Here is a 23,902-nt window from a genome sequence, read left to right on the forward strand (position 1 = left end):
AATATGGATTGAACAATTTGATTATCTTTTTTAGAAAAACATATACCTTCTCTTATTGAAATAATTAAAACTTGAAATTAATTTTAGAGGAATTCACTTTCATAGAGAACGTGAAACTAGACCACCCAATTTCACAATTTATGTCAAAAAGGTGCATCAGCCCTCCCTCAATCCCTTTGCGCATAATTAGAATTAGATCAAGTGTAACAACCTAATCACAGTCACAATATTGCTATTTTCCCTTCCTCAATATTTGTAGGATATTTTCTAATTAAGCGTTGGAGGAAATATAGTATTATTAACCCTTTAAGTACTGACACGAACACGCAAGTAACGTGGAAAAAATGTCTTCTCCCTCTTAAGAACCTTCTGCCCTTACAAATTATATGAAAATTATGACAGAAATTGTTCGTTAACGCATAGTAAACAACAAACGCGGCTCTCTAAAACACTTAAAAGGTTAATCGATACAAATTGTTTCGGCAGCTGGTTCGGAAAAAGAGAAAAACAAATTGAAATGCGTTTCGTAAAATAGATGCAGCAAGGCGAACCAATTAACCGCTGTCTCGGCTTAAACGTTTCGGACCTTGGCTTTTTCAATTCAATTCAATCGCGACAACGCCACGAAACTTCTCTACAAACCGAAGAGAGAGAGAGAGAGAGAGAGAGAGAGAGAGAGAGAGAGAGAGACCGGATAACGTATGTCCGACATTGTGGAAACGTGTAAAACGTCAACAATGCTCGAGTCGAGAGGTGATCGCGACAAGTCGAAGCACGCGCGAATAAGCGTACTATAATTGCGAACAAAAATAGTTCATTAGTAAATTCCCTATGCTTTTTCACTTAACCCTTCGCCGTACCATTCTCTTCATAGTCGCAACGATTAGAAATTGTTCGATCATAATATTTTCTAAAAAGAAAGACAATTTAGATTTATCGCGTGTTTATAGCCGCTACGATGTTTAAAGACCGTTGACAAGAGATTAGAATTTTATTATAAAAAAATAGCATTCCAACTAAATTATTACTAGAAATTTTCGTCGCGTGCCATGACTCGTCGAAGCATGGCAAGGGTTTTAATTACTGCTTTCGTATTCGTCATAGGGTTAACGCGCGGCGTCACGGCGTCACCGCTATTAATATGCCATAAATTCGCGCGATCCGCGCACCGATAGACCTATTACTCTATTTTGCTCTTATTTTCGGTAACGTCCTCCGACATTCCCACGGATCTGCCAAGACGCGCGCGCGACCGCGAGATAAAGAAGAAGCTCGACGAAAGCCTGCCCGCAAGAAAACTTACGCTTCCTGTTCCCTAGCCTCCGCAAGAACTTGCAAAACTTTTTGTACACGGTGTTCGCCTCCTTGCTGCCGAGCTCCATCGTACTGTTCACCCTTTCATTCTTCTGCTGGCCCGACGGGCAGAGTTTCGGGTAACGCCACTGTTGGCACGGTTCTGACCAGTCCAGCGTCGTGGCCGGCGCCATGGCGACAATACAGCTCCGGGAACTCGTGGAACGTGTCTATCTGGCTCATCGACGATTCAACACCGTGCACACGTTTTCACGACGAGCTCGATCCACCGCGAGACACCTCTGCTCGACACGTTTTAGCACAGCGCGCGTCAATAGGAACGGTACACCGGCCGAAATCGACCACGAGGTTCTGGAATTTATCGAGTCACTTTCTTCGAAGAAAAAGATCGGGGCTGTAGTAGACCGGCTGTTTCTAAGTCAGTCGAAGGACACTGCGTTTATACAAGGCCCCCACGAGGCCCAAATGTTCAACGAATTACTAATAATCCTTTGCGAGTCGGGTCGAGGATCTGCAGATCCTATCGAGGGCGGGATTACGTGCCGTTCTGGAGAATCGGGGCCGTAAAGGGTACCATTGTTCCTCTCCCGGCACGAGAGATACCGTGTGGCGCACTCGCCGGCGATAGAGCACGCCTCTAGATACAGGGCTACAACTTCTTAGAAGCCGCGATATTGAAAACAAATCGAAATCGTTTATCCTTCGAATGCGTATCGCTTCGAATTCGTCGCACGAGAAACTTCGAAATTGTAAATTTCACTGTCGTTGTTCTTCAGGTTTGGTTTCACCAATCACGTATTCAAAATGCAGGAGTTCGATAGGGAACGATACGAGATCCTGTACTGCCGACACACACGCTACGATGTCACGCGACACCCGTGCCAGCGGATTGATTGTCTCCGGCCTCTGCGTGCGTGCTTGCTTGCTTGCTTGCTTCTTGTCTACCACGACGCGTTCCACGCAGCTACGTCGACGGAGACGTTCTCGTTCCGCGGCGTCTCGGCACGCGACTAAACCGAACGCGCCGCCAATCGCCATTGCTCGCGGAAGAATCAGCTTCCGAGAGGGGGGCAGCCGGCCGACAGCGGGGAGGGGATGTTGCGGATGTTAGCCGCGAAAGTGAACATCGCGATATTTTCCTCGGCACGCCTTTCGTTCCCGTGACTCTTAATAAACCTTTCGGGAATTGAACGACCACCGAAACTGTTTCGCAGGTTTGCTGATTTTCGCGGTAACGTTCGCACGACGAAAATTTCGTGGTTTTGTTGATAAACATCGATAGCCAAATGACGAAAACTTGTTGTTTGTAGGTTACAGAAAATAATCGATTCTTGTTCTTTGAATTTTAGATAGATCAAATTCTAATTTTTACCGAACATAGATAATTATGATAAAAGACTAATTTCTGCTTCGTTTGCGTCGCATAAACGGTGCGAACGTAATAAAAAACAAAGTAAAAGCGCAGTGTGGAAAAATTGTATTCAAAGTTTCAAAGCACGGGTGTTTGGATATAATATAATTTTAGAAAGCAAAAAGAAAATTGTAATGTTAATTTTACGTAGAAAATTTGTTTTATATCATTTTTCAAAGTTTCACTGAGAAATATATGATTTTTAAGAAGTTACGTTGCTTTTACACAGACTATATCATTTCTACAGATAATGTAAAAAAATGCCGGTAGTTTGGGATTAGTGCAAAAAATTATGGAACGAATATTTGTTAAGCAGCCACGAGCGCAACTATTTTATGATTTGATGGAAGAAGCATAATAGACAACTATCTTCTGTAATTTTGAAATTCGTCTATTATTTATGGACTCCGATTTTAAATGAAAGAGTATATCGGTTCATATAGTCCATCACGCTGGAAATCGTTCAGCGCCATATTTTCTTTAATTTTGTTTATAGAACACTTTTTACGAATCAGTAACTGTTATAACCTGTACAGAAATATTCTACATACTTTGTTTAATAATTTTGTGTATGAAGTAATATACAATTTCTTATGAAAACGTCTTCATTGACATCAACGTAACGGAGATTGTCCACCAATAATATTCGTGAATTTCCGGAATTAAGCAGTGTTTTTTATTGTCTAATTAAGTTTCAATATACGTTTTAAGCGTTTTTACTTAAAATTCCAGATAGAAGAAATTAAACAACGGTAGAAGACGAAGACTTGTAATTTTCCATCACAGTCAAAGGATTTTCTACAGAGATATTTCAAAATTGGTAAATAAAAAAAGATGACTCTTTTTAAGAATATAGAAATGGATATTATATAAAATGCCGGTGCGATTATTGTTAAAATATAACGTCTCGCATACCAACTACGACTGTAATTATGAACAAAAGTTATTCGCTCACATTTCCTTGTATAATCACATGTTACATCTGCAATTAAATGCTGCAACAAAAGAACTCGCATCTTGTTGCTTAAAGAAACTTTATTATTCTTGAAGTATCTTTATTTTTCCGTGATTGCTCCAAGTATTATTCCAAGTATTGTTCCAAGTAAATATTAGCGAAAAATACGACAGATCTATTGCGCAACTACACACTTGCATTCACAGAGTGAGACTTACAACATAAAATTTCGTATACGCTATAAGCGCATCAGATATGTCATTCGACGACGATTCGTGTGGCCCCCGTGGATTCGTGACGATTCATTGATTAAAACGCCGTCGAACGAATTACTGGAATTGAGCAAGCGGCGACGTGAAAGATTTCAACGACGGTAGGGAAGGAAAGAAACCGGACACATTTCATTTGCATGCGGCAACAAACTCGGCGCGAGACCGCGCGACGCGCGAGGATTATTCGCGATAAAGTCTATTTATAGTAGGCCGAGTCGTCGATGACGGACATTACGTCGAATTAAATAGAACGTGTCAGTTCTTGTTAAGAATTTCGCGGTAATGAGCGAGCGTTGTTATTGGTGTAAAAATAGTGAATTCGTCGAAACTCGCGCCCGGTGTTCTGTGAACTAATGCATTTAAAAATATACTACTATCGTTCAATAGGAGGGTGGAACTATACTCCTGATTATAAAAGCGTGATTAACACTCAAACGACGAACCTTCGTGACAAAATTATTTCTGGGTATGCTCCTAATCATTTATAATTTTATTCACCAATTTTCGTCGACATATTTTACAAGATTCTCTTTCTAAACACGTTCATTTTTCTATAAACTTAACCCTGACGGTGCAGGACAGTTGTTAATGTAACTTTTATTTTCTACCGCGTTTCTTTATGAATTTTGCAATTTCGATCTTTTTTCTCAAATCCTACCAAATTACAACAACAAGCTTCAGTGTTTTCGCTTATGTCAGATGTAGAACATTTTCGGCCGAATTAAAATATAGCACCAGCGTGGATATTTGCACTAACGCTGTCGAAAGCTACGGAATAAAATAATATTTACAGCAGGAGCATAAATCAACCAGATCCGAAGATTGTTATTTCGCAGTCGTTATTTCGAGATTCGACTATTCCGGTGCGCGGAGAATGTCATCGCGCATGTTAGGACTCGTATTTGCAACACAAGCGAAAAAATTGCGCAGAATAAAGACGATCGACGATTAATCGCGTTATTATCGGGACAATTTTATTATTCGAATAATTCATGAGAAACGAATCGAATAAATCGATGGAATAATTACTTAGAATAATATTACAAGCAATGACAACCAAGCTGAACTCTAACGAAGTAATAAATACGTCGCGGACTTTATTAACGCTATTTAATCTTCACCTGCGCTGCAGGATCGACTGATAGGTGTCTCTCAACCTCGGCGCACAAAGCCGGGGATATTACGCTCGCAGATGAGAAATTTCGCGACAAGAGAGGACGCGAATCGCGCGTGGCCATTATTGACAGAACGATCGGCTAATGGAAACGTCACTCGCGACGACGACGACGACGACAATGCAAACAAAATTAACCGTTAAGTTCCAAAATAGTGACAGCGCCGCGACCCGATTGTGCAACAACGGCTCTCGATAACGCCTCCCCGTCATTGCAACCAATCATTTCGCCCCGTATTCCCAACCAGCTGTTAAAGATTAGAAACTCGAAACTGGATCAGCCTCGGCGAGGCTAACCTCTTCGCGCGACGAAGCCGAAGAAAAAAAAAAGTGTCGCGTCTCCCGACGAAGTTGAACTGGAAGTTGAAGCGAGTCTCGTGACCCGGCGTTTATCAGCTGATCTGATAATTGACGAACCAAGATCGGCACAAATAAGACACGAAGGTCCGCGTGACGTCAAGAGGCTCACCTCCGCGGCGAATCGCAGCTCGCGATAGTTTACGTACAGTTCGGTAACTCTAATGTATTTCGATCGGACGAATTGGCGCCCGTTTTCGCTCGGGTTTCTCCGACGACTTTTTCCCCGGGGAGGGGAGGGAACTGGAAAATCATTCGTGACGCGACTCGCTCGGGAACGTCTCGTACCAAGTTGCCGGTATCGCGAGTCGCGCCGCGCGATCGTGGCAGCTTTCTGGCTTCGCTATCGCCGGCGAACTTTTAATCGTCTGGGCTCCTCTCTTCATTGATCCTGGACACGCGAGCCTAAAAACGAGATCTAGATTCCTAGACGTCGGCCAGACGATCCCCGGTGATTCTGCGACGGGTGTCGAAACCGCTCGGTGTAGCTCCTCCGTACGCGCCGATATCGGGCTGTTTGAATGCCGGTTAGAGCGCTTGCTATATTTAGCCGTAATGAGTAGATAACAGTCCCCGCGGGACACACGGAGTACACGTGAGACGCGCGGCCGAGCCGTTGCGAATAACTCGATTTCTTCGGAAAAATATTCGAGGAACACGGATTAAAGGCGCGCGTCGCGTCGATTTTTATCGGTGCAGCGATCGGTATCTCTCTGCACGGCGGTGTGTCGGGTCTAAACGGCTGGCCGAAATACGATTTTTTTACATTTCGCGCGAGACGAAAAACATTTTTGTTTGTCTACGCTGCTGGGATTTAGAACGGTGCTATTTTTTTATTTAGTCGCGCAGCGTTTTTCTGTAGACGAAGTAAAGATTTTGGTAGTTTCTGAAATATCTCGTGGTTTTTTAACCATTTATATACATTGGAGATATTTTGTTTATTGTTTCTTTGCAGGCACTTTTGTAAGCAATTTTCACATATTTTTATTGTTCGTCTTTTTCAAATTACTCGAGTTATTATCGCGATATCTCTCATTTTTAGAACTTTCATGACATTTTTAATTTTCAGTTTCTTTCACATCAAATAATTCATCGAATAATATTTCGAGTATTTTATTAATAACTCGCGTTTCTTTATAATTATTATAATTACCGTGAATTAGTTATTAGATACATTTTAGTCAAGCGAGGAAAATATAATTTCGCGAAATCGGTCATCCTGCTGTCCGCCGATAGAGGAAGAAACTTTTCTTTTGGATTTTCAATCTCCGGCGAGACTGTCGATCTTGTTCCGTGAACGCTAAACGGAGGTTCCCCGTAAATGGTCGAGAGTCCTCGATATCGAAATCACCGAAGACGTGACCCCGTGGCGCGGACAAAGGACTCCGCGTCCTTTTTCGCCACGACCAGAGCGCGCGATCGATGGAATCTATTCGGAAAATGGAGTTTGCTTACTTGTTTAACGACTCCATAAACATTGGGATAAGTACCTGTTGTGTCTGAGTAGCATGCGACATTTTATAAACATCACGTGCCTAGCACCACTTATCTTAAATTGTGCACGCGTCAACACGGTCTATTTGTCTTCGGCCTGGTTCCGTCGGCGGAACATTAGCCCGTTCTTCTCTAGCTAATTCGACTTCGATGATTTCGCGGCGCGACCTTGCTAATTATTCCGAATGTACGCGCACCGTGTCCCGTTTACACGGCGCGGCGCAACGCCGTCGAAGATATGAAACGCTTTTACTGAAAGTAGATCGGCCCGGTGTTAATATCTTTTTCGAATAGTGGGACAGCCTTCAAGGTCTAGATAATTTTTCCAAATAGAACCATGTGTCTTTCCAGTGCTGTTAATTTATTTCCAGTGTTATTAATTTATTTCCGGTACTGTTAATTAATTTTCAGTACTATTAATTAATTTTCAGTGATATAATATTGTAACAGCGAATTTCTAGACAAATTTAGAAACTGCTATTCGACGCCAGTGCTATTTAAATAAATATAACCTTAAAATTTCCTTCGCCATTTCAACCAAAGAAAAAGAATATTAATATCAGACATTGTTCTCCACCGTGACAACTTTAATAAAAACATTTTTTTCAATCCCTCTGTGAAGACATTTCGACGATCGCGCTAAACGGGACACACGGTATACTAACTACGTGGGTGAAGAATTTCGTCGCGGCGACTACTTTCGCCGTGTAAAATCCAGAAAATTTTCCAACAGTTTTGCGGCGTCGAGCACCGTAGAACTCGACGTTATCGTTTCTGGGTCTAAAAAGATCATTAACGTGGCGTTAATGATGCGCACAGTGACGCACGCGGAGACGATAATTGCGAGCCGTTTCGAAACAGTCCGCGCGCGTTCCACGGAATCCGCGGTGAATTTCTGCCGGTTCTCTTCCGAAGGCGAACAAACTTCACGGAATTGTTTTCGACGAGATTGCGCTTTTCCAGGGACGGGAGTCGCCGCGGCCAGGCGACGGACGTCGCGCGTCCAAATCCCCCCGAAGATCGATCAGTCGATTCCCCGTCGATCCGTCGGTCATTGTTCGGTTTAGATTGTCGGATAGGACCGCGCCGATAACGCCTTGCTTCGCGGAACAATACGCCGGGACACCGATCGGTCGATACCCACACGTCGAGAACCGCGCGGTGATAAAAATTCGATTGGTTGAGAAATCTTCTGATGAACGCGAGAGAGAAAGAGAAAGAGAGAGAGATTGTTGCAAGTTGTTGAAGAGATATCGGTGGCTCGTTTTGGGTCGCGTAACACCGCGACGCATCCGAGCACAGAAGCGGCTGGATCATCCATAAATTGTCTATTTCTGGAGAAGAAAATTCACCTGTTCGATAATTTTATGCGGGACAGTCCACTTCGATCGCGTAACACGGGAGTAATGGATCGTTTATGCTGATCGGCGGGATGTGAAATTTACGATCGGACTGGTGGCTGTTCCAGCAGTATTTATAGTGCCTACGTTGATACATAGATCGTCCATTAACATAGTACCTACGCGGGGGCTGCTCGCCCGTCTTTTCGGAAACCGAGCGTTTTATGGATCATTAATTCCACTACTTAAGGAGGGGCTTATAAATTGTGTACAAATATGAAATCATAATTGGTTTCCAACAGACATTTAAATTACGAATTTTCTGACTATGTTTTCGATTTTAGAATATTCAACAAATTTAATTTCAAATTGCAGGATAAAATTGTACGTTAAAGTTAAAATTAATTTTCATACAAATTTATACGCGTGAGAGTTATGTATTTTAAATGAGGATAATACAAATTGTAATAACTTTGTATTGTGAATTTAGATGTAAGTGAATTTTTAATAGAAATTTAAGTATATTTTCCAAATTGTGATATAAATAAATATAAATAAAACTGAGCGTTGCAAAGCGCTGCTCTTTCTGATCTATTTAGAATTGTCGCCATTTCAATTGACTATGTGCTTGAATTACAGATTGATTGAATCGACTCCTACGACAGATTCTTTATAATTTCGACAATTTTCAAATAAAACACGTGGAATGCGTAACTTCGATACGTGATTTCTGATTCACAGAGTGTGTTCGAAAAATACAAATACTAGCTAAACGAACATAAACCATGATACTATAGCGATAGTATTACTATATTAAGATTGTGCGAAGTTGAAGATAATACTTCGACGGATTCAAAAATTTTAACCTCACAAAAACGACTGATTATTACTATTAATTATTATATTTATCCAAGCGACTATTAGCAACAAAATAACGACAACAAGCGTGCTTCCAAACGCGTCCGACTATGCTGCCGCAGACTTTGGCCCGACGCTGAAACATTTGGCACGAAAATATCGTCTTTCTTTGTAAGACGACGGCGTCGAACTTGTTTCTCGAATCGACTCTTCTATTTAACCGGTTTCCATCGAAAAGTCTATTTCTGTAGCCAGTGATTCGATTAAAATCACATAAAATACACGGAGACTGTTGCAGTGAAACAAAATTGAAGAAATTCGTGGCGAACGTGTCCTTAGAGTCTCGTGAATTCGAAATTGTAGATCGCGTCAAAACAGCGCGCCCCGTGGACTGCGGGTTCGATAATATTGACACAGATTGTGATTCGGAACGATTGAAAGCCTCGGACAACCGAGGCGTTAAGAGAATCTTAAATGACTCGGACAAGCAGAATGGAGCGATATCGTGCCGAGGAGACACGCAGGAGTCCAGTTTCGCTCTCACGCCTCGTTTTCCCTCGGCGAAGAATGCGAGACACGCGTAACGCAGCGCACACATGCTTGTTTGTGCGCGCGAGCGCGCGCGTGTGTGCGCGGGGCACGCAATCGAATTATGAGCGGGCCGTGCAGCTGATCGGCCATATAAATAGATCGACCGTACATTGAACAGTTATTCTTGTGGTACCGATACACTTCGACCGGCGAGGACGCAGAAAATCATCTGACGCAAGACCGCTTTAACGCGCGAGTGTGTGCTCGTTCCGCATACACATACACACGCTACTTATCAAGTCTTCTTTTTTATTTCCAATTCCGGAGCGCGCTCGATTACTCGATGATGAGAGCACACACTTTCAGGAAATATTGCGCCTCGATGCTATGCAGCTGATTACGAGTACTACCCAATTTTGCTAGGCGATAGAGCAAGCGGTGCAATTAAAATTGGTTCCCGTTCGTCGCACGGTGGTCGGAAAAGAGGCACCACCCCCTGTGACGAGAGTCGAAATTTTATACTGTATTTAAACAAAATTTTGAAACATATTATACGAATGAAAATAAAAATAATTATCTGCATAACTCGTTAGCATTAGGTAGCAAGTCATCGTTCGATGATTATGCGAAACTAGAGCTAAATAAAGATATAGTTCTACTATTAATAGTTTTAATCAATTGAAAATAATGCAATAATAATGTCAATTCTTCCTTTTAAAATATGCATAAAATCTGCTGTCTACTTTTTAGAATATATAAAGTAACAAAGAAAGTAAAAATAATGTCATTGCTTCGGTTCTATGCGCTTCTGTTTTCTCGAACAGCGAATAAAATATTGGCAAACTTTCGAGGCTAAATATTGGCCAATTTTCGAGGCTAAATATTGGCCAATTTTCGAAGCTAAATATTGATACGTAATCGACGAGCGCTCGAGATTTCCAAGGAAGAGATACACGAATCTTATTCGTTTATTTCTTAGCACGTCGTTTTCTCGACACGTGAGCCAATTTTAGACGGCCTTCCGTCCAAATTGATTGCACGTTTCGAAAAAAAAATTGCATCTCGTCGAGTGATTTTTCAAATTTTATCAAGACGCGTGTTCTCTGCAGCGTGCAAACAGAGGCTTCGCTGCTTTTTGCGAAGGCTAATTTGAGAAATTGCCAGATACCGCACATACTGTATCGTACGAACTTTCAATGTCTTTTAGAATACTTTCGTTCGTTATCGTTCGAGGTAATTAAAAACATGTAAAAATAAGTAATCGTATATAGCATAGTTATCAATGGCTGAAGTGACGTGACCGTAATTGTGTGGAATGAGTTAACTGCGCGCAGTTATTTTTATTCCACGTATAAACTAGTTTTCTTTTTTTTGTCGGACTTCCATTTAGGTAAGCTGGTTCGAGACGATAGCACCGATAGATACAGATTTTTTAATCCGGAGAACATCGCGATCGAAGATAATTCCGCGAACTGTTCTATCTGTCTCGATCAACACTTCTGACAAACGTCGACCATTCGAACGATCAACATCGCAATTACGCGAACCAGTTGCAACATAGAGAAATTCTTTTTGTTGTACAATGAAACTGTTTGCGCTGCCAGAAGTGTGTCAAACTTCAATCTTGCATTAATTAATAGCACAGAATTTTGTTCTATTAACTTTCCAACGAGCTTTTGGTATTCGTGAGTACTAGGATATACTAAAAATTTATATTATATATTTATATTATATATAAAAATTTTTTTACGCTATTTAGGACTTGCTATCGAATAACTTGAGATAAGACGAAACATCTATGTACTTTTTGGTACAAAATCTTAATTTCCTATAAAAATCTAGCTCTCATTGCGAGTTGGACGACAAAGGACAATGTCGTGAAGCACGTGAGATTCGAAGAACCAAAATAATACGCGACGTATATTTTTTCGAATCATCGTCTTCCAAGTTTTCGACCAATTCACCCGTTCAGCGAACTCGACGACTCGCTGTTTCTGGTACAAACGTTTTAGACTCTTTTTCCTGGAGCGCAACGAACCTATAGAGAACACGTGCTATAGCGGTTCGCGTTGAATTCGCCTCTTCCAAAAAATGAAGGTGATCTCGATTCTTTTTACCAAGAATAACAATTTTCAGATTAAAAGAAGTGCTCGAATTACACTGTGAAAAATTAATAGAATACTTTGTATTCGGTAATCTAAATTTTTTTTTAAACGATGGAAAGATCAGTGTATTAAACAAAGAAAAATACTCCGTAATTTTGCTACTATCTGACAAGACAAACAAATAATTATACAAGAATAATGTCGTTCCAAGCTCAGATAAGGAAGTGGAAAAACTTTCCTTCCAAGTAGTAGCAAAATTATAAAAACGTATTTTAATCACTATCTAATAAACTAGTCATTTTATAACTTAAAAGCAAGTTCATTTATTCGAGTTTTGGAAAAGTATACGATCTAAAAAAAAAAAACAATGCTCGTCGAGCGTTCATCCAGAACCGGAGAGTCGAATCCGAGGAATTCGTTCAACGGTGAGAGCGGAAGAAGAGGAAGGAAACGTAGGAAAAGGGTTAGACGGTTGCTCGTACTCGGAAGGAAATTTTAGGGCAGCCGCGAGTTCGTTCACACTAATCTAGATTCGAGATAATGTCGTCATCGGGCAGGTTGCGGCGCGGTTCTGGCCGTGTTCCAGGTCGAAGGAGGAAGAAAGAGGCGCGGGGGGAGCTCTGGTAGACAAGCGTCTCACCAAAGGGTACTCGTGGCAATTAATCGGGCGTTTGAATTAAGGGTACAAATTGAGTGGAAGAATTGCGACACGTTCTCGCTGAATAATACCGGCCGGGCGGATCTCCTCTTTTATAATTCGGCTTCGAGTCGGCGCCTTTGTCGCGCGGAAGTCGATGGAAAAGCGGCTCTGCCCCCTCGCGCGCGCGAGGTCTTTGTGTTCCAATTAGTAATCGCTAATGAACGCTAAAACCTCGTATAGGCGGTCGAGCCTTAATTTTCAAGGCGACGATCATCTTAGTCTGTTTCCTGCGTTCCGACGTGATCTGGTTACGCGTTCGAGTTCAGGTGCAGCTGTCGATCGACAGCTTAGCGACTTATGGCGAGATAGTTGACATAGATTCAGTCGAAGAACCAGACCGATATGTAATAACAAATTGAAAATAATAATATAAAATTTACCTAAACATTTTGCAATTCTTATTGTAACGTATGCCTGAATTAAGGAATTTATTTAATTAATTTCAAGGGAAGAGTTTCCACAATTTCAGCTACTTCAATTCTTTGCACTGTGGACATTTTATTGATATATCGATCGATAGATACAAATCAATTTTAATATGTATTTATATATTATTTTATTAAAACGTAGCGAAAGTTAATTTCAAGAAAATAATAAATTAATTTAACAAAATATAAGTGCAAAGTATACATCATTTCAACTCATTAGCCTTGACCTTATTCTTTGCACTAATTTCTTTACGATAATTTCATCGAGTTCTCTGACTAATTTATAATATTACAAGTAACGACGGTGTTCGCTCAATGAATTAAAAGGTTGGAATGTCTGAGATATCGAATACACAGCATTGCTAAGCAACCTCAACAAAGTTGAACAGCTGGTCGTTCAGCGAGTAGACCGAAAGATCGTAGGAAGACGCGTTCTATTTGAAGACTCGTCATCGGTTTTGCACGACTCGTTCTACAATAAAACAATGCGCCGTGCAAACTGATTGGAGCTTCGAAACACATGTGCCTCTCTGGTAACCGACAAACCAGCTGACCGCGTACCTTGACACAACCTTGGTACTCTTCTCTCAGTTCGTGGCAAGGAAGTGATCTTGAAGAAGAGATCTAATCGGAGTCGCGTTAGATAATCCGCGGAGGACGCAGCAATGAATTTCTATTGGCGGTGTATCGATTGTGTTGCGTGCCGCGTAATCAATGCGAGTATCGATATTAGGAGCTACCGGGATGCTACGATGCACGTAAAATAGCGCGACGACGATCCTCATTGGTGGAGGAGGAAGAAGGCTTCTTCAAGGTGTTCGCTAAAGATGGGATCATTACAGGCGATGACTAAGTTTCTGCAAGACTTTCTTCGGCTATAGCGCGCGTTAGTGACAAAACAGGATATTTACACAGCTTGTAAATCGGAATAAAATTAAAAAATTATAATAGATTAATAATTAATGTTTAACGACTAAATTTGAATCAATTCTGATACTTTTTTTTGATGGTATAATTATGATACAGTTTATTAATAATATAAGTACGGCGCATTTTTTAGAAACCTGCATTCAATGAATTTTGATAATTTAAATTTTTATATACGTCAAAGTGTTAAATGAATGGAACTTATTCTTACTTCCTTAAATGATTTTAGCGAGTTGAAAATAATACATAGACGTCCTTTTAATATATCCAATATATAAAAACCACAGTTTAATTATAATTTATGCTCGGTTTAAGGAATTTATTCGATCATTGTCTACCAAAGCATCTTTATGAATAATAACAATTTTCAAATAAAAACTGTGAAACTGATGGCAAGCGAAATCGTATCGACCGTCTCGGTAGATGCAAAACCGTATCGAAATCCGCGGAACAAAACCCGCTAATTGAAATTGACTCGAATTCATAGAATTGAACTCGATCTGGTCACGGGACGAATTAGGATCACCGATCGGCGCGCGCGCACTGTGTAACGAGCAGAAAAATTCCGTTTCAATCTTATCTGCAAGGCTGTTCTTCCACGTTCCATTGGACGACGCCGCGCCGGGGAACGTTTTAATAACAGGCTGTTACGAACCTTAACCCTTTTACTGCCGATCAAAAGAGTCGCGCGTGCCCGAGACTCGTTTGACGCAGTAGCTGCAAGAATTTTGCAATGTCTGATAAAATTATTCAATCGAAAATGGGAGGAGAAATGAGGAATTAAATTTTTATTTCGTAGAAATATTGAGAAAATAATATTTAGTAGAAATATTAAGAAAATTAATATAAAAATATTGAGAAAATAATATTTTAAAAAATATTGTTAGAAATATTAAGAAAATAATATTTTAAAAAATAATATTAGAAATATTAAGAAAATAATATTTTAAAAAATAATATTATAAATATTAAGAAAAGAATATTTTTTAAAGGGTAGCCACCCACGTCGTTCCTCGGTGACCGAAAGGGTTATAGTAACGCGAAATTACGGTGTTCTCGTACAATCGATAGCTCGGACTTTCTCAGGGTCGTACGCAGCACACCGCGACCACGCATCCTAAGCAAACGATCATCGTTCGTGCAAGTTCCTCGGAATTAACGTGTGGCAACTTTTGACGTAGATCGCGAACACGCGGTTCAGACGTTTGACAGGGTATCTCTCTCCGTTATATTCCTGTGCGCGGGCAGGAAGTGTAAATGGAACAGTTCCTCTTCGATTGTAATGTTATTCCACGAAGTTTCTCTCCGAGGACAAGATTAATCCTTCGTCAGGCATTAGCGTACACACGTTGACTCGCTCGAGACGAGTCGGCTCGATAAATCGGGCGTGTTTGAAAATGGCTGAAAGCTTCCAGAGAAGCGACGTTTAACTCGAAGAAGACGTTGTGTTGCGATTGAAACGCGTTGTTGAGCGGACGTTCTCGATACCTTTTTTTAAAGCGGAATAAGATAATTTTAACTCTGTTAAAAATGATAATAACGGTGTTCGGTTCGCATAGTCTTAATTTATTTTTATTAATTATTTGATTAAAAGCCATAGTCGAACCAAAGATGATCTGATTAATGTTTAACGAGTCCTTAATGTTAGTCATTAATCAGATATTAATATAACTTATTTAACGAAATGTTAAAACGTTGTATTCGCTATTCTTAATCCTTTACCGATCATCCGAATAAATCTAGCCCCGCTTCGGAGTAACTCGCACGATTTGGGTCATGCGACCGGCCAACACCATCCGCTCAAATACCAATCGAAACTCTGAATTGTAAACTAATATTCTCGTGGCAGAGATGATCTCGCGTGAAATTTTCAAATTCGATGACTCGCGAACGAAGCGATTTCCGAGAAGAAGACAGTTCTCGGATCGCTATTCGTAGTCGAAATTGCCTGGGCGCCGCAGCGTAATGTATTCGAAGCTACCCATAGCATTGGTCAAACAAACTATCGCGGTTCCTCGGAATGGAGCGATAATTCAGCCTCGAACAATACGCGTCAGAACCGATGACGTCAACGATCCCACATTCAGTGCAAAGGTTTCCCGAGACGTCGCAGACATCGAGTTCGAACGGGTCTCGCGCGTATGAAATCAAAGATGTTGCGTTCGAGTTTACGAGTCGAGTAGGCCGCGCGCGGCGTTCGAAGAGAGTCGAGGCCAGCTCGAAAAAGGGGTGCGTGGACGTTTTCGGGGACGGAAGACCACGCGTCAACGGAAGTTACCTTGACGCAAGATGCACCGATCAGCTTGGCTTTCGACTACGTGACTTTCGTAACGAGTCTCTCGCTCCCCGACCGGCTCGGTATGGCCGACACAGCACGTGGATGGCGCGCTTGTTACGTTGTTATACCGTAGAACGAACGATTGTGCAACCGATGGAACAGATTCATTCGCCCTTAGACGTCTTGGTGCTGTGCGACGATATATTATTGCTGGCTACTCTCGAGAAAATATTGTTATCGCGACCGGTTATTCGGTCGTCAAAATTTAGTTGAACGTTAAATTTTCATTTCTATTTTAATTTTATTAAATTTTCATTTCTATTTAATTTTATTATTTAATTTTTATTTTTATTTATTTTATAATATTTAAAAAGTTATATAATAATATTAAAGCTTGCGGTAGTACAATATCACGTTTATCTCGATAATAGATAAAAAAAACTAATGGCTACCGGTAAAGTGTTAATCCGTCGAAAATTCGTCATTTGTATATTACAGAAGATAATTGATACTTCTTCTTTTAATTTAAAATCGATGAAATTTTAGTTTTTACCAGACGTAGATAATCTTAATCGAAGATTAAGGTATAATTATAACCGTCACTGAAAAGTATACGATTTTTAATTAGTTACGTTGTTCTTATCATTTTTTCAATTTCGATGTAACCCTACTTTTTACAATTTATTAAGACGAATGGTTGAAAACAAAAGGCAGAAATATCAAGTTAAATATAAACCTACGGTACAAGATAATAATGTGAAATTTTTGAGGAACTTCATAGTGATCCTAGTGCCTATTAACCACTCCAGGTAAAGAGCATCGTTCAGTGATACAGGTAAGCCAACGACACATTAATTTCTAAAGCACCCAACACTGTATCAACAGTGTTGTTAAGAAGATAAATTAATGTGACCTGTTTTTAACTTGTACAGTTATAGTAACGTTCCTCCTACAAAAATTGACTATATTTAAATAAAATTAGCTTACAATTTTCTCTACCATAGCCAACGTACGTGTGCTATTACGACAATAGTTTCGTAAATATTATCGCGATAAAATAGTTGATACATATTCATCCGCTGTTTAAAGTATGTATCGGAGACACGCGATTCTTTACGTTCGCGTAAAAAAAGGTAACCGAATAAACAGCGAAAAAAAAGAAAAAACAATGATTCTTATAAAACTCTGCGTAGATCGAATTCTCTATATGAGATCAATTTTCAAAAGTGGCCGCGTATACACAGGTGCGCCACGACGTTTTATGCTGAAACAAATGAAAATGCATGAATTCCCGACAAGTATACGGCACGGGGATACATAACTCAGCGACTTGTGTAACGCTTTTGTATGCAGATATTTTATCGAAGTTCAACAAACGTTGCACTCACGCGAAATCCCAAAGAAAAATGAGAGAACGAATTTATTTTCTCGTATCGCGTCTTTCTTGATATTATGCAACTACTGTTTTTTCTCTGTTTATATATCGATAAAAATATAAAAATTACTTTGACTACACTGACCTGCTTTAGCTAATGTATATTGCATATGCAAATGAAAAAAAAGTAAAAAATATATATCAGACTCGTATATTCGTCTATCAGAAACAATGGAAAATAGAAACATACAAATACGGCGTTTCCATAAGTTTTAGTCTATACAGCAACGACCGTGAAAGTTATTTGATCGCGCAGATTGACATCGCGTATAAAAAGACATAAATAGCGTTACGATTAACCGCGTGAAAAAGCGTCGCGTAAGTTGAGGGACGGGTGCGCGGCGGGTGCTCTTTTTATATCCGGCGGCGAGTTAAAATTGCGTTCGAGATGAATGAAACTTTGCGGCGCGACACGCTGTTCAGGTGGACTGATTTATCAATTGGCACCGTCCGCGGCGATAAAATCCCGATTCTAAAAAACCGTCGGTCGTCTGTCCCCGCCGTGCGAGACCACGGCTCTCGTCGTTGGCGATCGGTCAAACGCGTCTAAATTCAGCGACGTCACACCTCTGACGTTCGCCGACGGGGAGAGCCGATAATAATTCTCTTCGCAAGAATGACGTCACGCGCGCCGGGAGGCCGAGAAGCACTCGTGTGCCCGCTGCCAATTTCTCTGATCGACTGCCGGGCCGCTTGCTGCTAACTGTACCGCGCGAGCTCGTGGCAGGAGTTCAAGCATCAAGGAAACACGGGTGTTTTCGGCGTGGCTATCTTTGATACGGCACGGCTAAAAACGAGTCACAACTTCGACGCTATCGCGCGTACCGCGATGAAAATCGGAGAAACGGGCTCGCGCAACACGTGCGTGTTCCGCTAATAATGAAACGGTCCGCTTATATTCGGACCGGCCGAGGAGTCGTTTCACGAGAGAGGACAACGTTTTCTGATAAATACCTGAGCCAAGATAATAAATGCAAGGTGTTTTAGTGTCGGCGCGTACGATCAGCGAGGCAGTGTTCCCACGTGAAACACACGTTGGGAAGGATCGAACAATGAGTATTCATATCTCGCTTTATTTTTGGGATCAATGACTGAGTATTTGTCGAGTGCGCAGGCATGAGGCGTTTATAAGAGATACGGTAAGTCAACAGATGTTCTCGGCCAATATCTGCACGTTCGGTAGCGCAAACAAAATTCTTCGTCCAATAGCAGAAATATTAAAAGAATTGGAACGTGCGTGTGGATTATTTTTAACCCCATTTTAGCGATTATAGAGCGAGATTGCTGTTTAGTTTTGATTTATTGCAGTCGAGATCGGCGAAAAATAGTCTGATTAGCGATTATAAATTAGTTATAATAACTAACGAGTTATAATCGATAATATATTATCTATGATTATCATAAATATATTTATAAATATATATAGATATATAAATGTATCTATATAATGTATGATTATAATAAATACTAAAGCAGTTAGTATAATGATATTAACTATTCTATTCTTTAAGACTAAATTATGTTTAATATTATTAACGCTAGAATTCTGTAAAATGCAACAACGTAACGCTTCCATGTAAGCTTCGGCTTAAAATAACAGACCAAAAAGAAATAAAATATTACATTAAATATAATTCAACAATATCCAATTTACCTATCGAAAAACTGACTGACATCGCTTCTGACTTAAACGGCTACACGTGAAACGAAATCGCACACAAACGGGCTGTAAACGGAATTCTACAGCACATTTAATTCATTGTAATTTATGCGGCGAGAATGACTGATCGAACACGCGATGATGCGAACGATTATGTGACTGAATTTCCACGAAATTCCCAGAAGAAAAAGGACATCCCCGAGCGTTGAAAGACGACTGCGAAGCGCCAGCGCTTTCGAAGGCGGTTGGTATCTTTTTTGTCCGAAAGAGAACAACGAAAGAAACGGTTGCGGAGAGAGTTCTTTGTTTTCAGGAAAGCCGATCTCTCACCTTGCCTCCTGGAACGGGAGAAGTGCCAAATTGCTTTTTTAGAATGGCAGGCCTCGGGGCCGAGACAGACAGGTAATCAACGTCCTCGAGAACGTCGCCGACAATTAATGCGCGCCGCGAACACCGAGGACAGTTTGAACTCGAAGGGAACGCGCCGAAGGAGCTGCCACGTCATCCTATCGTTTCGAGCGAGCAACGAGACTTTTTTTTCCATATTTTCCTAACGCGTTAAATCGCGCCGATTTGCCGCGCCGTGGCCGCGCTTTTAATAACAGCTTTATCGATGCAAATAAGAGCTGCCGCTGATTCATCGCGTGTGACACGGTTTAGTTTCTATGTCAATGCGTCGGGCTACGGCTAGAACACTTTGAAGCATGTAAATTTCGTCCGTTCGCCCGTTGCCACTCATTTAAAAAGAAAAACGCAGGAACCAATGAAACAGTGTTCGCGATCACGTTAGGAATGGCACCGGTTTCCTTGCCTCCACTCGCTTGGACAATCGATTCTTTATGTGCTGCGATTTGTAATATCACTTTGTGCTAATGTTAGTGTACTTTTGCGTGTAGGAGAGCATTGCTATGAATGAGACGCTTACTTAAAACAATATAACAAAGGAACTTTATTTTTAATTCCTTTAAAAAGCGAATTTCGATCTTTTCGTTCGCGTTGAATAATTCTTTCAATAAAAATAAACTGAAAGAAATTTAAAAAATATCGTATAACTAACGACATTATAAGCATACAATATACAATGGTTCTACTTCTTGAACGCAGTAATTAATTCGTTAAACTCTCATAATTATAAGGTATAAGGAAAACGAGAGATGATTGCTCTGTAATTCTACAAACAGATTACAAAACGTTCGAGTAATTAGATGTTGTAACATAAATGTTAACGAGTTCCCGCTAAAGAGCAGCTTTATAAATTCAGTAACTGTCGGACAAGACAAATCGCTCGCATTGCAAAATTCTTTTTGATTTCCATAAAAGTGAAATGTTTTGCTACGTCTTCGGGCTTTTTTCGACCGCTGCGCGCTGCAAAGGAATTATTGGATTTGATTTTTCTTCGGGCAGACGGCGGCGAAACAGCGGCAAAAATGGCGATAACGCCATAACTAAGAATAGAACGAACCAGTTGTTTTCCCCGCGGCTATGCCCGCAAAAATAGCACGCGTTCCACTCGAAAACGTGTAACGTTCCACGCGCTCGCGACTAATTGTCGTTTCGTGAACAGTCGCGATCGCGTACCGAACAAGCACGCGACTTTTTTCCGTCGACGCGAAAGAAAAGTAAGAACGGGTACGCGAAAATGCACCGCCATCTTGATCGAGATCAGTGCCCAAAGAGAACTTTCCAGACGAAGAATTTATCAGCTGTTGCTCGGGTTCGATCAAAGTGCCGACAAATGCCGAAACACCGACGTTCGCCGGCATTGTAAAAAAGATTCGTGGAATTTATATAGAGTACAAACGTAATTATATTATTTATATCGTAAAACATGGATACACGTGTTCACCGACGTTGTCAAAGTGATTTGTGGAAAGACGATTGATATCGCACTTCCTTCTGTTGAAATTCATTTTCCTCAGTCACTGTTTGCGTTAGGTTGGTACACACGAAACGTAGGATTTTTCTTCCGTCTAAATATTTGCTTCCTGCTTACGTTACGCTTTGTTTATGACATAGCCTCGTTTACAGTCTTTCATATATCTCCCGTGTCGTTTTTCGCTTAAAAGGAATTTTTCTCAAGATTCTGTTTTCAGTGCACGAGTACGAATTCCTTGTAAGCGTGCAATTTTATTTTATAAACCAAATTAGTTATTTAAAAGACTAGAGCTTCTTTGAATGTGGCATTTATGTATTCAAACTTAATAACTTTATTTTCTACAAACTAAAAAAATCTTAAAACGTGGTAAATTATTAAATGTTCTTATTCGATCACATCTCGTAATAAAAATTGTAAAAAATCGGAATAAATGCGGTTTTCATAGATTTTATATTTTTAATTTAATTAATCGATAGGTTCGATGTATTAACAGGCGATAATGACTCTAGGCGGATGAGGTGAATCCAGGAAGATAAATGAGTTTTTTTCTAGAACGGAAGGCTTTAATTACCTGCTTTACCGACATGAAATATCATTGATCACGGGTCTGAAGAAGAGCCCGCCTCAGTTCGAGCAATCAGCAGCAGAGATCGCTATCATACGAGACGCTGATTGCTCGCCGGGCAATGGGGTATGTTAATTGCGATAAAGAGTCACGTGCTCGCACTGCACAGGCTAAACGGAGCGCCACCCGCTAGAAAGTGAAAATTGGCTCTCAAGTGTTTGAATACGCTCGCATTCCGTTCCCACATTAACCCGGAAGTGAACGAGATTACCAACCGTGGCAGACAATGCGAGATTTTAATATAATTATATCGCGGCACCGTTGAACCGCTTGCAATCTAATTGTTCTAACGCAGCTGACACTAATTTATTCATAGTGAAACTATTATTTCGCTCGATAAAGAAGTAAAAGTTGTAACAAGTAGACTGCGGTTTTTTTATATTTAAAGTAAAACGCTACTCTTAACCCAATTGTAAAAATCCTACATAGAATAAAAATGCATTTATTATTTTAATGATTTTAATAAACCGAGAAGATAGTCGTGTCATTAGATTTTTCATCTTATTCAAACAGTGTCGGCGATTCGACAATTACAGCTGATATGCGGGTAATTTTAATTAGACGCGCGTGTAACTACGATGATCCTTGAATTTGCAAAGATCCGCGTGAAGTGATTCTCCGCGATTACATCTCCTCGGCAAACAATACCGTTCGCCAGCTTTCCGTCGAACAATTATTTTCCACTTTCCTGGAATTAGCCGGCACACGTTCAGGCGGCTGGAACCATCGTTTGCACGAGTTACACCTTCGGGATAACACCCGACGACTCCGTGAAAACTTCTCGGTCGATGAATTTCTAAGTTTCGTGACTAATCTCGCCAAACTGACTCGGAATTATCCTTTTAGAGCGTTCGTTCAGTCCCGCGCTGAATTAAACAGACATTACAAGCGTCTAGACGCCTTCAAACGAGTCCGTTCGCTCGTCTGTGTCTACCTCATCATCATCATCATCATCTTCGTCATCATCATTATCATCATCTGCATCATCATCATCATGATCATCATCGTCATCGTTATCATATTGCTTCAAGACGAAGGAGACATCGTGTCTCATTAAATTTCCGCAGCGATGTTTATCGAAGTACCGAATCACATATTTCCGAATGTCTTTCCCAATGGGATTTCAATAATTTCTCGCGGTTTATTTAACGCTCCAAGTGTCGCGTGAGTTATATCTTTGCGATAATTCTGTTTTGAAAAGAGGGCATATAACGATGCTGTCTCGGAGACGGAAGAAGGCTAAAAGAGCAAAACGGTTCGTATTGCATAAACGTGCGGGACAACCCTAATATTTTGATATATGTGCTGCAACTTTAACCCGGTCTCGTTTCAAAAGCAATTTCCACGGTCGTAAATTCCCCTTACGAGCGCAACGCAAGTCGAGTATCGCCGGCTTGGAAGACGGCATTATATTGTCTGCCGGCCCGATCCTCGCCGACGGACCATCGACAACAGTTAAATAAGCGCGCTATTCCTTCGCGCAAAATCAATACCAGTCAGAGATTTGTTAAATTCAATTTCATATCTTCATCGAGAGAGAGTTTGACTCGTCAATGGTGAAGCCGGCGGGGGGGAAGGGGCAGCGGTAGCGGATCAAAGCATAAAAGGTTCCTCGCGCGTTCCCTTCGATGGCAATCCCAGAATCCAATTGCACCGGCCAATCAGTGTGTGTAGTATCGACCGCGTACCAGTCGCACGGAACTTGTACACCTACTAACCGGCTTGAAAGCATCCGCCGTGTCTCCTTTTGTTCCCCTTACGGATCCCGGCGAGTCTCTCCCTCTTTCGGCCGGAGAAAGGTGAGAGTCTTGAAAAGACCCGGGGGGCCCCTGGACGTTATGTCAGGAGGCCGCGTATAAGGATTCCGGGGATTACCGGAAGCTCGAAAGATACCTCCGCGCGCGGTCCCCGTCACGTATGACGCCGAGAAACTGTCGGTCGAGAGTGTTGACACGCGACCGACTCGCGTTGTCACGTGCATACGGGGAGCATACACGGCGCCTCACGTGTCGAACCGTTGCGGCTGTCGTCATCGGACGCTGCTGAAGCTGTCCGATCATTCGATATGCACAGATGTCGGATTTACGGCACCGCTATTCACGAAATATACCCGCGTCATAATTAGAGGCTCGAGTGTCCGCGAGACAGGACCTCGATTGCGA

General features: G+C 41.1%; 1 protein-coding gene across 4 annotated transcripts in view; it reads right to left on the reverse strand.

Moving 5' to 3' along the window:
• The window catches only part of LOC144473199 (glycogen synthase kinase-3 beta), a 66,926-nt gene that overhangs the window by 24,938 nt on the left and 18,086 nt on the right, over window positions 1-23,902 (reverse strand). For 3 of the 4 annotated variants that reach the window (XM_078186847.1, XM_078186849.1, XM_078186850.1), the window contains exon 1: window positions 1,304-2,317. The exons of the other annotated variant lie outside the window; for it this stretch is intronic. In XM_078186847.1, the coding sequence (XP_078042973.1) occupies window positions 1,304-1,487 (184 nt within the window). In that variant the 5' untranslated portion in view covers window positions 1,488-2,317. Of the gene's footprint in view, window positions 1-1,303; window positions 2,318-23,902 lie in introns of those variants that run through there. 4 annotated transcript variants of the gene reach the window in all.

The sequence above is a fragment of the Augochlora pura genome, chromosome 7 (assembly GCF_028453695.1).
Source record: "Augochlora pura isolate Apur16 chromosome 7, APUR_v2.2.1, whole genome shotgun sequence".
In the NCBI taxonomy this organism is placed as follows: domain Eukaryota; kingdom Metazoa; phylum Arthropoda; class Insecta; order Hymenoptera; family Halictidae; genus Augochlora; species Augochlora pura.